Source organism: Myotis daubentonii, chromosome 3 (assembly GCF_963259705.1).
Source record: "Myotis daubentonii chromosome 3, mMyoDau2.1, whole genome shotgun sequence".
Lineage (NCBI taxonomy): Eukaryota > Metazoa > Chordata > Mammalia > Chiroptera > Vespertilionidae > Myotis > Myotis daubentonii.
Genome location: NC_081842.1, coordinates 194,993,070 through 195,007,846, shown reverse-complemented (window position 1 = coordinate 195,007,846; position 14,777 = coordinate 194,993,070). Strand labels below are relative to the sequence as shown.

Below are 14,777 nucleotides of genomic sequence, written 5' to 3'. Positions count from 1 at the left end.
TATGTAAGATCTTGAATTAACTAACTTCTAGCAAGAGGAGCAAGCAAGCTAACGTTTCCTTTGCCTGTTACAGTTTTTAAGGTGCTTTTAGAAGAGTTACTGTATCCAGGGAGCCTGAGCACCATCTTACTGAGACGTCCCTAATAGGATTAAGATGCCAACAGACAGAGCTTTTCTCTTTTAGGTATCAAACACTTCATCTGTGTAGCACAATTGTTTTAATTATACAGAGAGACAAAACTGCATATAAAAGAGTCTGGAAAGATACAGTCCAAAAAGCAAAGGGAAACTTCCATGTATGTAGAAACATATAGTAGAAATATACCAAACCGATTATGGTTTAAATTTAAAAATCACTTAAAACAAAACAAAAAAACACTTTCAAAAGAAGTTTGTCCAGCTAGTTATATGAACTGAAGGAAGCTGTGTGCCTTGATTTCTCCATCTGTAAATTCTGGACTTAGAATCTGCTTCACAGGATTGTTGGAAAAATGAACTGTCAACTTAGAACAGTGCCTGACACAGTGTTAATAGCTAGTATCCTTCCTAGTGCACTAATTCTAGGAGCCCCTTCCAGATCACACTCTCGGCAAGATATAAAAACACAGGTACTCCTGCCTCCCCGCCCTCTCCCCCCAGCACCCAGCTGGGTGCCAAGTGAACTGGGGAAGAATTGTCAGCCCTAATGCAGGAGACAACAGTTGCCAAATTCCCCAAAAGGCAAATTCCTAATATAAACTAATAAAGAAAAAGCAACAGGAAGTAAAACATTTAGGTATTAAGGTAAGCTGACACTTCTTGAATGAGTATATATTGACCTTAAAACCATCTGGAAAGCAGAGAACACACAAAACAGGGACTATTACTTGAAGAAACACCAGAAAAGAAGGCAAGAGGAGATGAGTATTAAACTCCAGGGAAATTAGAATGCCTTCAGAGGCAAGAAACAGAGAGAATAGAATAGAATAGAATAGAATAGAATAGAATAGAATAGAATAGAATAGAATAGAATAGAATAGAATAGAATAGACGGGATTAATGCTGAAATGGGTATTAAAGAGAATAAAAGTAATTTACCAAGGAAAACAGCTACAGAGAAAAAGATGGATTAATAAAGAGATTATTCCATAAAGAAAAATATATAAAAAAAGAAAAGATATAAAATTGATGGGTTTTTTTTTCTGCAATTGATCTGCACTGGAGGAAAAAGATAACTGAAAAATTTAGACTAATGAATACTAAGATTTTTTTAAAAGGGGACATAGACTAAAAAGAAAAAGAACTTTAACATTCTGAACAATTCTGACCACTGGAACTGTTTTTCAATCTATTGAGGAGTAACCTGAAGAAAGAGAGAAACTGACTGCTCTTGTCCTGTGAAATGGCTAATGCTTTGAGACAGAAATGCTGACCCAAACAACGGCAGGAGAAAAGCAGGTTACAGAACTGATTCCCACTGGAAGTGAAGAAAGCCATTCAGGAAAAAGAGTTGCCATTCATATTGGACAAGTCTGGGGAGGAGGAGGATAGGGGAATAGGAGACAAATTCAAAAGAATCCTATATAATAAAACCCTAATATGCAAATATACTGAATGGCAGAACAACCGGTCACTGTGATGCGCACTGACCACCAGGGGGCAGATGCTCAATGAAGGAGCTGCCCCCTGGTGGTCAGTGCGCTCCCGCAGGGGGAAAGCCACTCAGCCAGAAGCTGGGCTCACGGCTGGAGAGCACAGCGGTGGTGGTGGTGGTGGTGGTGGTGGTGGTGGTGGTGGTGGTAGCCTCTCCCACCTCCACTGCTGCAGGCGGGCGGTAAGGAGCTAGGAGTCCCAGACTGAGAGAGCCCTGGACTGCAAGAGGGATGTCTGACTGCTGGCTTAAGCCAGCAGGTGGACATCCCGAGAGGGGTCTGGACTGCGAGAGGGCGCAGGCCAGGCTGAGGACTCCCTCCCCTCAAGGGCACGAATTTCGTGCACTGAGCCTCTAGTTAGAAAATAATTTTAAATAGCCACGTATCTTATTTATGAGATTCTGGTACCCCTACAGTCCCAACTTGAATGAATGAATGAGCACATACAAGGCAGAGAGACAGAGAGAGAGAGAACACTCCTGCTCAAGAGAAGTGAGACCAGGCATCTCAAGGGACAAGCCAATGGGGAGACAACTATGGACGATAGAAATGCAGATGAAAGACCTGACTGGACATCAGCTCCTCAGGGAAACCTCCCAGGCTGAGGAAGAAGAGGCCGAGAGTTGAGAAGCCAGGCTTTTCTGTGCCCTCAGTGTGGGGACGGCTGCCTGAGAGGGCACAGGTGGCCATCTGTACCTGGTCATACGCATACAGGGTCTGAAAGTCCTTCTCTTCGATGAGCTTTTTCACTTTTTCCACATCCAACTCTTCTATCCTGTAGTTGAGGTCCCCCAGCCACAAGATCACACTGCAAGGACAGAGCACAGAGGTCGCAGGCGTTAGTAGGGACTTTACCCGTCTCATCACAGAAGGCCCCTGAGGCCTCTTGGGAGCTGGGTGGGGAAATGATTCAGCTGCTCAGGAAATCTTTCTCTCTTGTCCTTTCATTTCATACCACGACTACCATGCTGCTTACACAATTATCTTGGTCCACGTCCATTATAAACTGCCTCGAGTTCTCCTTGACTACTTTATATTCTTGTATGGTTGGAAAGATAGTCTAATGGGATCTAAAAGCAAGACAATAATTCACTTCATTCTTGGGAAGAGGCAAAAAGATCAAGTTTGGGGAGTCATGCCAATCATCCAGGGACCCCAAACTAGATGATGCCATGATGTTGCCTCTGCCTCCACGCACACTCCAGTCCACAAAACACACCCCCCGCCTTTGTTTCTAGAGCTGAGTTATTCTGAAACAAAGCTCAACCTCTACAGTAGAATCGGGGTGTAAGCACCACCACAGCATCGGTTTGGCTCAGTGTGACAGGTGTTTTATGACACCTGATGCTTTGGGGGAAAAGATGAAGGAATGCTCCTCAATAACACTGCACATCCCATAACGTCCAATAGTGCTCCACGAGAAGCAGCAACCAAGCCAGGAGACAGTCTGTACCGCAGTATACACACCCCCAAGTAAAAGCAGACAAACTGACATGCAAGTTGCAACCTCACAAACTAGGATGCTGCAGGCTTAGCAGAATGGAAGACACACTCCCTGCTAGGTTCCCTGAAGAAGGAAAGCCATCCTGTCAGCTTCTGGGACACCAATGAGCTCAAGACAGTTCCACCATGGCAGCAGGCAGGATGAGAGGCTGGACTCTGTATGCTCCCTGGCAGACACCATGGCCCCAGCGGCTCCTCCTCTTTATAAAAGAAGTGGCACAAGCTTCAAGTGTTACTTTCAAGTCAGAAATTCTCATATGCCTTGAATTTAGACATACAGGAAGTTTTAGAGATAAACGAAATAAAAAGATAGACAAAAATTAGCACAAGATGCTCCAAGCAGCTGCAACTATAGCTTTATAAAGTTGAGGTCTGAAAGACTAAGTGAAGGCAGACAATGCAGTCATTCTCAACTACATATGCTCCTGGGGAGAACAGATGCATAAAAACCTGAAACATACTTCTAAAGCCTGGAGTTGAGATGCTCGCTCTTTGGTTGCTTTCATTGTGGTGCTGTATCAAAGCAGACCCACATTCAAATAAGTCTTAAACATTTTCCCGGGACAAATGATTTGAGAAGAATTCTAGAGGTCTGCCAGAGGGTAAATTAGGAAACTAAACCTTTCCAATGATCCGTGTGTAACCGAGCCCCCACTCCAGCAGTGGGAAGCCTCCCCCTGTCACCTCCCTAACAAAACACCGGGCGTCGTGACCTGTGCGGGGTAGAAGTCCAGACTCACTCGTGCTTGCTGATGGTGAGAGGGGGAAGGCTCGGGTCAACCTGATTAAACTGCATTCGAGAGCAAATGTCTTTATAGTCCTGGTTCCTCCTCTCGTACTCTTCTGTGTGGGCTGCTAAGTGCGAATTCACGATGCAGATGCTGGTATTGTGGAACTGGAACCTGATCGCCACTCCTCCTTTGTTACCCTACGAAGAGGAGCCCAGAGAAATCCAGTTTAGACGGTTGTTTAATTAGGTCAGTTGCTTAAACCGGCAAACTTTCCAAATGTTTTCTCTTAACTAGTCTTCGTAATAACCCTGTGAGGTAAGTAAAGCAGTATTACTGTCTGCATTTTACAAGAAAACAAATTCAAGGAGGCAGAATGACTAGCCGGTCCGTGGCAAGCGGAGTCCACTTTTCATGAAATCCCAGGAAAGTCACATGCTCTCCCTTCTCCACAGGAGGCTCTAGCAGTAGAATCTAAACGCAGGACTTTAATGGCCTCTAGAAGAAGAGGAAATGGCAAATCTGCATCAGCATTCTTTCTTTTCCTGTGACCCAATATAGTTTCTGCAACCTATTTCATGGATTAAATGGGAGAATAAACTCGAGACTCTAGTGTGCAGTAAACATGAGGATCCCTGCTAGTTGTGCAAATTAGCCAGCAATTCCCTAAAATACCATTTGTAAATGGTCTGCTCAGTCCAGTCCTGCTGAGGGTACAATTCATCTTCTAATACCAGCCTCCTCGCTGGGACACATGCATCAAGGTATCATGAGAAGTGGGGTCAAAACCTCAGGGATCAAGGCCCTCAGTGTGCCAAACATACCACCAAGAACTCACCATCCTCCCCATGATTCCTGTCCCCACGGTCTCAGCTTCCATTTCGGAGATGTGTGCTGCATGTTCCTGTTTGACATATAACAGCAGCATAATCCCAACCAGTCGGATGAACTTCACCTGGAAAACAGAGCCAAACACTCAAGTCACGGCATTAAACAGAAGTCGGAAACAGAAATAAAGATCCCAAAGGAGAAGTGGTCTCGAAGCTGGCTGAGAGTGTCATGTATCTCCTCCACACGCGGACCCAGGGTAATCACCTATCCAACTCACTTAGCATGCTACGTGACAGCTTAGCCTACACGTGTCAAGACCTGCATCCTGCCCACCCACAGGTGCCTCTTCTGGAGGACCTAGAACTGAAAATAGCAGGATAATCAGGACTGGCTTGGGGAGAATGTGTAATACTGTCTTAACTTCCCTGCGTGGCAACCTAACATTCAAAGGTCCCTGACTCCTCTCTTACCTTTGCATACTTGGCATCTGGATGAAGACTCTCTGATACAGCTTTAAACCACTCTTCCTCCTTTGGGGTGTCATGGAAGAAAAAGGCCTCCTTACTCAGATCAAGTTCCTGGAACCTATTAGGAGAAGCCAGAAGTAAGAAAGTAGAGAAAGGTAATGTACAGGATGACACGTCCTAAGATCGGTTTGGGTGTGTCAATCCCAGCTTTCTGGCTACGCTGCAGAACCCGCAAGAGAAAAGAAAGGGAGACTCAGGGCCGAGGGTCAGCGTGCTAAGGCGCTGACCAGGCCGTCACAGCAGCAGGCCACTCCCGCTTCACAACCAGCCTGTGAAGCGGTTGGAAGCGTCTGCACTTTACACCTGAGGTCATGAGTTCACACGAGCACCAAGCGGCAAATGGGTTCAAACCCAGGTCTACATACATTCCAAATTCTAGGCCCTTCCGCTTTACCACACAGGCTTCTTCGCTGCCCGGTCCCCACCAACAGTGCCCAGTACAGGGGTAGTAGGATGCTAAGTGTGAAACAAAAAGGGCTGACTGGCGGGGCCTTTTTTTTCTTCTTCTTTTTTTGTTTTTTACGCTAACCTTCCTTCCCTGGCAAAAAAATATTCTTTGCTTCATGACCAAAAGTGTTGAATGTCTAAGTAATGAAAATCAATTCAAGGTGCAGTGATTTTAACAGAGGATTATACTAAAAATTCAATACTAGCATTTAAGTGCCAAGCACATCACTTTAAGAGTGCGAGAAATGTGTTTAACTGTGAGGGAGAGCATCAAATAGAGAAGCAGCTGTTACTAAGCACATACTTATTCGTCAATTCCTTCACCTGCTGTGAAGAGTCTGGTATATAAGGAATGGGCAAAAGTAGGTTTACACTTGTGAGTACATAAAACAGTTTATTCTTGTATTATTATTTGTTAATTGTATTATTTTCCATAGGAACAACTGTAGACCTACTTTTGCCCACCTCGTCTTCATGTCCCCATCCCTTCAGCTACAGCTATACGTTTGAGAATGTAGAAGCGACTGGAAGAGAAACACTCACCCTACACAGTATACATCTGGGGCCTGGATACCGTGACTTAGCCAGGGCCGGAGGCATTCTTTGGGGGACTGTCCATTCACATTGTATGTCCCCACAAAAAACCTGTCACCAAAGAAAATCAATCGGTCACTCAGGAAGACTATGGAGACAACAAGGGAAAGCATTTTAAGACTTAAGAAAGGTCACATCTAACCTATACCAATGACTGCAGTCTACTGTGATATTTGTTGCTTGTGTGATAACTTCAAACAGTGCAGGCCTACTCTGAACATTCCTACTTAGCTCTAACAGCCCTTAGAGAACTATAATCCACAAGATAATTCTTTACCCTGCATATGCTTCGGAAGTGAAAAGTACCTTGGTAATTACTTTCAGAAGGAAAGCAACAGCAGTACACACCATAATTGACTATTTCTATCCCTAGAAGCAATGTTACTTTGTCTTATGATTGCAGTGCAATAATTTAAAAAGATCTAGCAGAATCATGCAACCTTGATTCATTCAACTTTCAGAAACCCTGTCTAAAAACATTACCAAACACTAACTTCAATTTAAATGACTTTCTTCAAAGGCCCAGAGCGACCAAGGGTAGGCTACGTTCCTTTTTTGTATCCATATAGCTCTTCAAATATTGCTGTAACTATGTGCAAGCTGTGTCACTCCCACTGCACCACACCCACCAGAGTGCCCGGCCGAAAAGGCACAGCATAAACGCCTGCAAATGAAGAGTGAATGGAATCACTCATTTTAGAAAATGAAGGGAGAGATCTGTAGTAGGATTTGCTTTCAAATCCAGGGTCCTGGGGGTGGAGGTAAATGCTTAAATTTCAGAGAGTTGAATGATCCTTTTCCTTTGGAAACAGTCTAAGAGCCAGTTAGCTACCTGAAGTTCTGGATATAGGTATAATCCTCCTCTTTCTGCATCAGAAGTGATTTCACCAGTGTTTCTCGCAGTCCAAACTTCTGCATCGACAAAATATGAGCCTTGTCTGAGACTGTGATAGTGCAAGAGCGAACCATGTCGGTAATTTCCAACTTGGATTTAGTCTGTCTAGAAAAACAGACAAAAAATTTTGTTATATTTTTTAAAATATATTTTATTGATTTTTTACAGAGAGGAAGGGAGAGGGATAGAGAGTTAGAAACATCAATGAAAGAGAAACATCAATCAGCTGCCTCCTGCATACCCCCTACCGGGGATGTGCCCACAACCAAGGTAAATGCCCTTGACCGGAATCGAACCTGGGACCCTTCAGTCCGCAGGCCAATACTCTATCCACTGAGCCAAACCAGTCAGGGCTGTTATCATATTTTGATGAGTCCTTCATGACATAAACATAAAGCTAGAAGTTTCCACACACAAGCATCTGAGTCACAGAAGGCAAAAGGAGGCTAAAGTAAAACTTATTTGCTAAAACAATATTACTTCTATGTGGAATTAAGTAAACCTACATGTTGTTGATTAGACAGTACATTGGTCCAGAGGGTTTCTGAAAATACATTCACAGAATCTCAGACCAGAAGGGGACCTTGAAGATATTGTAATCTAATCCCTTCATTTTTTCAAATGGGAAACAATGAGACCCAGCATCATTAATGATTCGCGCAGTTGGATGGTGAGAGTGCCTCACATAACAAGACTGTGAAACAATCCAGCCTTGGCCAGTGTGGCTCAGTTGGTTGGAGCACCATCCCATGAACCAAAAGGCTGTCGGTTCAACTCCCGGTCAGAGTACATCCCTGGGTTGCGGGTTCGATTTGTGTAGTTTTAGTCATATTAAAAATTATTCAAATGCTAACTTTAAAATTAAACAAAATTTGACACTTACCTAACAGAATCATAATAATAGCTCCAGAAACTTTTGTTGAAAATCACTTAATGAATTAATATCTATAAAGCACTTGAAGCAGTTTCTGACACTAAATAAATGCCACTTAAGTGTTTGATATAACTCTTGTCATGTACATACAGGGTGGGGTAAAAGTAGGCTTACAGTTGTGAGTACACATTGTATTACCATTTATTAATCATTGTATTATTTTCCATAGGAACAACTGTAAACCTACTTTTGCCCCACCCTGTATTAATTAAGGCTATGTAAAAATGTATCTGTGTTGTACCAAGAAGGATCAAAGGTGAATTGAGAATGACAGACCTGGGTTCACTTAAAGTTCAGGATCTGTTCATTACAGCTTAAGTGCAAAATTAAAATACTGACATAATAAAGTAGTTTCATCTTGACCAGAAGACTCTGGCCATGATCAGTAGGGTGCGCTAGAGTACATACTAAATATAACAGCACATCAGAAAAAAAGAAAGGGGTAAATAAAAATGGGGAAAAGAAGACTCTTCAGCGTCAGCAAAGTCTTGAAAGAATGGGAGGGAGAAATCAAAATGTTTCTAATCTGCATTTCTAAGATAGATTTAGATGCCAGTTTCAAATCCTAGATCTGCCACTTGCTAGTTCTCGATCTTGGGTGAGTTTTACAACCTCTCTTCTCACCTGTTTCCTTAGCTGTAAGACAGAAAAATAATAGTACCTACTTCTCAGGTTAAAATAAGATAACTTGGGTAACGATGTGGCATACACAGTAAGTGCTCAATAAATATCCAACATTTCTTAGGCCAGCTACCCTGGGACAACTTACCTCATTCACAGGAATGGTTTCAGTTCTATAATGAAGAAAACCTCAGTCCTAAGAGGTAGCAGTGAAGGGAGAGCTGATTACCTTGTGAGCAAGTTTTCTGGTTTATCCTGACCCCGAGAGCTTTGGTCCACAAACATGCCTTTCCCATTTGGCCTCAAATTGTCCAACTGAGAACCACCTAAGTGCGGGGGGGGGGGGGGGGGGCAGAATTAAAACATAGTTACGTATACTCTCACATATACTTTAGCATACAGACCACAGTTTCTCAAATCATACTAGGCATTACTGGTAGTCCACATGTTACTCAAAAACATAGGAAAGCCTATGTTTTGTTGGTGCCTGGGTGAAGCTCCCACAACGCATATACCAAGAAGAAAGAAAAAAATTTTCATCCAGCTGTCTACTGCTGAACACATAACACTCCTTTTTCTTGGAGACAGACTGCACTATAGAATGAATAAAGCTATGATATCTGCAGACCTAAGTTCTATCACCAGCTCTACTATTTATTGTCCTTTGACTATGAGCAAGTCATCTAACCTCTCCAAATCTCAGTAACTTGGCCTGTGCTGCTCTCCTCACAGGTTTATTATAGGGATCAAATAACTGACATGTGAGTAAGCATTCTGAGACAACACAACATATTACCCTATATAATAAAAGGGTAATATGCAAATTGACAGAACGGCAGAATGACCAGTTGCTATGACGCGCACTGACCACCAGGGGGCAGGCGCTCAGTGTAGGAACTGCCCTAGCTGGCAGGCTCCTATCGCCAGATGGGCAACGGAAAACCAGGGGTGGGTGGCAGCAGGGGGCAGGGCCAGCTGCCAGCAGCCCAGGAAGATGGCCCGGATTGCAGGCCAGGCCTGGGGACCGTACATGTGCATGAATTTCGTGCGCTGGGCCTCTAGTAAAATATAAGATCTTATTACCACTTACTGCAAGTGACACTTCAATTCCAAGGAGGAAAAGGCAAGGGTTAGATATCTAAAACTGGAAAGGGCCTAAGTGCCCTCGAGAATGAGAAGAGCTTTTCAGTGTCAACAAATTGCCTTGAAAACCAAAGAGCCCAAGGACTTGCAACAAAGAAATATTTGGGGAAGTTGTTAAACCAAGATAATTAGAAAGTTAATAATTAGAACATTAATCTGCCAGTAACTTCTCTGCTCCTTAAAACCCAGATCCCTTGTCAACAGGAAACAGTATGAAGAGGCCAGAGAGAGATGCTGCTTTAATACACAAGTTTCAAGGGGCACCACAGGCATGAAACATCACTAAAGAATTTTGCTCTGAAGACTATTACTAAACATGGACTTTTCAGCCATGCATTCACATGATCCAGAAAAAAGCAAACAAAGTTTGGAGTTGAAAAAACAATCATTTGAAACATGAAAATAATTACATTTCAATACCTCCAGTGAATCACCTAGGCCTTTCAATTTTGCTTCCTCAATGCCTCTCAAATCAATCTATTCCTACCCCCAATGTCACTATACCAATCCAGTTTACCAACATCTCCCTGAATGACTTTGAAAACCTCAACGAGGCCCAGCCGGCGTGGCTCAGTGGTTGAGTGTCAACCTATGAACCGGAAGGTCACAGTTCAATTCCCGGTCAAGGCATATGGCCAAGTTGTGGGCTCGATCCCCAGTGGAGGTTATGCAGGAGGCAGCCAATCAATGATTCTCTCTCATCATTGATGTTTCTCTCTCTCTCTCTCCCTTTCCCTTCCTCTCTGAAATCAATACAAATATACTTAAAAAAAAACAACACATACACCTCAACAAGTCTCCCTGTCTCCGTTCTCACCCCACTCTCTCTAACCCAATCTCTACACTGTGACAAAAGGATTTTTTGAAAAAGGAAATCTGATCTGTTAAAACCTTTTAAAATCCCCCCACTGATAAAACCCAAACCCCTTAATATGGCTGTCAAGTCTCTTTCCAGTGGAGATCCTGCCCACCTCTGGCCCCCTACCCCCTTCAATGCCATATTCAAAGTATATTAAAGTTACTGCAGTTATACAAAGACCCCATTAGAAACCGACTTCTTTCTTCCTTGCTCTGCTTTACACAGCTAACTCCTACCATCCTGTGGCCAGGGGTCAGCAAACGTTTTCTGTAAAGCACCAGAGAGGAAATGTCCTAGGCTTTGTAGACCATACAGTTACGACCACTCAGCTCTGCCTAATATGCAAAAGCAGCCATGGGCATGGCTGTATTCCAATAAACTTCATTTATGGCCACTGAAACTTGGATATTTTATAATTTTCACGTCACAAAATATTCTTCTCTTTTGATTCTTTTCAACATTTTAAAATATAAAAACTATTCTTAGTTCACAGGGGGTACAAAAGCCGGCAGCAAGCTGGATTTGGCCCACGAACTACCGTTAGCCAATCCCCTGCTGTAGGCCAATCTTAGAAGTTATTTCTAAGAAGCCTCTCTGACCCCTCCTAGATGGGTCAGGTGCCTGCCCTGACACTGGTGTTCCCACAGCTCCCTATACTTCTCCCATCACAGCCTGATTGCTGTGCATTATAACTGTTTGTCTCCCCAGGTAGACTGTAAACTTACTGAGGACAAGAGTATGTCTGATTGATTCATCACTGCATTGCCATCATCCAGCACACCAGACAGTATCTTATAAGCAGTTCAATCCCTCAACAACTCAATAGGACATGCGGGATGAACGTGGATCTTATGTGCCTTATATAAATATATAACATCTGAATTCAAGCCGAAGTGTTCTTTTGGAATATTTCAGGTCACCTTCTCATTGTCTTCAGCATATAACAAAAATAAGACAGGGAGAACCAGAATAGGTTGTTTCTAAAATTCTACAACCCCATGGTTAGTTATTTCTAGAAACCAAATCCCCACTGGATTCCAGCTCTCTTGCTTTACTCTAAAGGTTAGAGAGCCAAGGTACTTACTAGTAAGTTAGTGAATGGCATAGGTGGACACCTCTTAGAATGGTTGAAATCCAAAAAACTGACAATACCAACTGCAGGCAAGGATGTGGAGCAACAGTAACTCTCATTCATTGACTGTAGAAGTGGAAAATGGTATAGCTGCTTTGGAAGCAGTCTGGCAGTTTCTTACAAAGCTAGACATAGTCTTACCATATGACCAGCAATCATGCTCCTAAGTATTTATTGATTTGAAGATCTAGGTCCACATAAAAACCTGCATGCAAATAATTATAGCAGCTGTATTCATAATCATCAAAAACTGGAACCAGCCAAGATGTCATTTAACAGGTGACTGGATAACCAAACTGTGGTACATCCCGATAATGAAATATCATTTAGCAATAAAAAAGACTGAGGCCCTGGTCGGTTAGAGTGTCGTCCGGATACACCAAGGTTGCGGGTTTGATCCCCAGTCAGAATCAACCAATGAATGCATAAATAAGTGGAACAATAAATCAGTGTGGGGTTTTTTCTCTCTCTCCCCCATTCTCTCTCTCTCAAATCATTTTTTTTAAGAGAATGAGTTATCAAGCCACAAAAGACATGAATATTAAATGTATATCGCTAAGTAAAAGAAGCCAGTCTGAAAAGACTAAATATTATCGGTATATGATTCCAATTATATACCATTCCAAAAAGATAAAAACTACAGAGAGGGTAAAGAGATCAGTGTTGGCCAGAGGATAGGAGGAGAGGGGTAAGGGTTAAATAAGTGACGCATAGGGGACTTTTTTTAAAAAAACATTTGTTTATTATTGATTTCAGAAAGGAAAGGAGGCAGAGAGAGAGAGAGAGAGAGAGAGAGAGAGAGAGAGAGAGAGAGAGACACACACACACACACACACACACGGAAACATCAGTGATGAGAGAGAATCATTGATTGGCTGCCTCCTGCATGCCCCCTACTGGGGATCAAGCCCACAACCCAGGCATGTGCCCTCACTGGGAATCAAACCATGACCTCCTGGTTGATAGGTCCATGCTCAAACACTGAGTCACACTGGCCAGGCCACAGAGGACTTTTTAGGGCAGTGAAACTATTCTGTAAGTAACTGTAATGGTGGATACATGACGTTTTCTGTGGGTTTCAAAACCCAAGGAGCTTTACAGAACAAAGAATGGACCTTAATGTATGCAAATTTTAAAAGTTATTTCTGAGGCCAGGGGATCCTGAAGTGAAATTACAAAAGAATCTAATTATATTGTATATGTATGAAACAACCTCACGGAAGTGGGTAGAAGAAAAAGTGCTTACCTAAGTAATTTTTGAAATGAGTGAAGTCTGTAAGACTAAAGGTAGAAGGAACTGTACGTGAGTACTATACTCTAGCTGATAAGGCTGACACCATTACACATGTATACTGGAGTTGAACAACTAAGTAAATGGATGGTGGATGGTGGGAGCTAGGTGTCTCATTGTCCGAGTGGGACATTCCAGTAAGCAAGGGGAGGAAGCCAGAATGATCCAGGTGGTAATGAATTAGAGCTGGAGAAATCAATATGAACTCAGGTTACCTAAATATAAATACAGGTGGTACACATAGAAATACACACAGGTAAGTATGCACACATATATTTCCTTGCTCTGTCAGCGAGGAGGGCTCAGAAGCAAGAACATACCGATAGCAACAACCACACTTTATGCCCAGATCTTGGTTTCTAGTTTATTCTCCAATATAAGGAACCAGGGCTCCTTGAGATATGGTTATTTTAGGAATGAGGCAAGAAGTATAAAAGATGAGCCTGGAGCATTTTGTAGTACCAGAAAATAAGAACATGCTCAAAAAACAAAAACAAAAAAATCCCACAATGATGGGGGTATGTCAAAATGACACAGGACCCAACTGAAAGAGCTCCAATGGCCACAGTTGGAACAATTTGAGCAACAAAATAAAAGCAGTATTGGGTTATAATTCAAAGTATAAAATAAATACCCAGCGGTCCATAGTGATATAAATAAATAATAATATAAAAATGAATAGTCCGGCCATAACCAGTTTGGCTCAGTGGATAAAGCATTGGCCTTCGGACTGAGGGGTCCCAGGTTCGATTTTGGTCAAGGGCATGTACCTTGGTTGCGGGCACATCCCCAGTGGGAGGTGTGCAGGAGGTGGCTGATCGATGTTTCTCTCTCATTGATGTTTCTATCTCTCTCCCTTCCTCTCTGTAAAAAATCAATAAAATATATATATTTTTAAAAAATGAATAGTCCGGCCGGCATGGCTCAGTGGTTGAGCATTGACCTATGCAATCGAACCAGGAGGTCATGGTTTGATTCCCGGTCAGGGCACATGCCCGGGTTTTGGGCTCAACCCCCAGTGTGGGGTGTGCAGTGAGAAGGCTAAAAAGGGCTCATTCAAATGTAACCCTGATATTTTGGGAGCTAGCAATTGGAATTCATGCCAACAAGCGCATTCCTGATGACCTATAATTAAAGTCATTGCCTCCTTCCCCAAAGTCTTGCAAGGCTTGTCAGGCCATAAAAACTGGAACAATGCATTGCTTGGGGGGGGGGGGGGGGTCATTATCGCTGGCCCAGGACAGATCATCAACACCTGGGGGCCTTCCTGTAAGCCCATGAAAGGGGGCGGAACCATATCTGCAAGACAATGACCCCAGAAGGTTATAAAAGGCGAAGCCTCTGAGTGTTACTTCACTCTGATTTGGAAATTATTCCCAGAGTCCACTAGTGTTAATAAATGGGTTCCTCCCTTTCTCTAGGAAGCGTGCTTGGTATTTCTTTGCTCTTCTGTACACAGGAGGCAGCCAATCAATGATTCTCTCTCATCATTGATGTTTCTATCTCTCTCTCCCTCTCCTTTCCTCTCTGAAATCAAGCCATTGTCTTTAGTACTTGCCTATCCTCATTATCCAAATTGAACATTTATATCTCAAAAAGAAATAAAAAGGTTGTGTTCTTTCTAGGTGTTTACTGAGCTTG

At 42.9% G+C, this 14,777-nt stretch overlaps 1 protein-coding gene across 1 annotated transcript in view; it reads right to left on the bottom strand.

The window, feature by feature from the left end:
• The window catches only part of INPP5B (inositol polyphosphate-5-phosphatase B), a 54,345-nt gene that overhangs the window by 12,800 nt on the left and 26,768 nt on the right, over window positions 1-14,777 (bottom strand). The window contains 7 exon segments of the mRNA XM_059690122.1: window positions 2,328-2,439; window positions 3,875-4,062; window positions 4,701-4,817; window positions 5,164-5,278; window positions 6,211-6,312; window positions 7,094-7,261; window positions 8,941-9,037. Of these exon segments, the coding sequence (XP_059546105.1) occupies window positions 2,328-2,439; window positions 3,875-4,062; window positions 4,701-4,817; window positions 5,164-5,278; window positions 6,211-6,312; window positions 7,094-7,261; window positions 8,941-9,037 (899 nt within the window).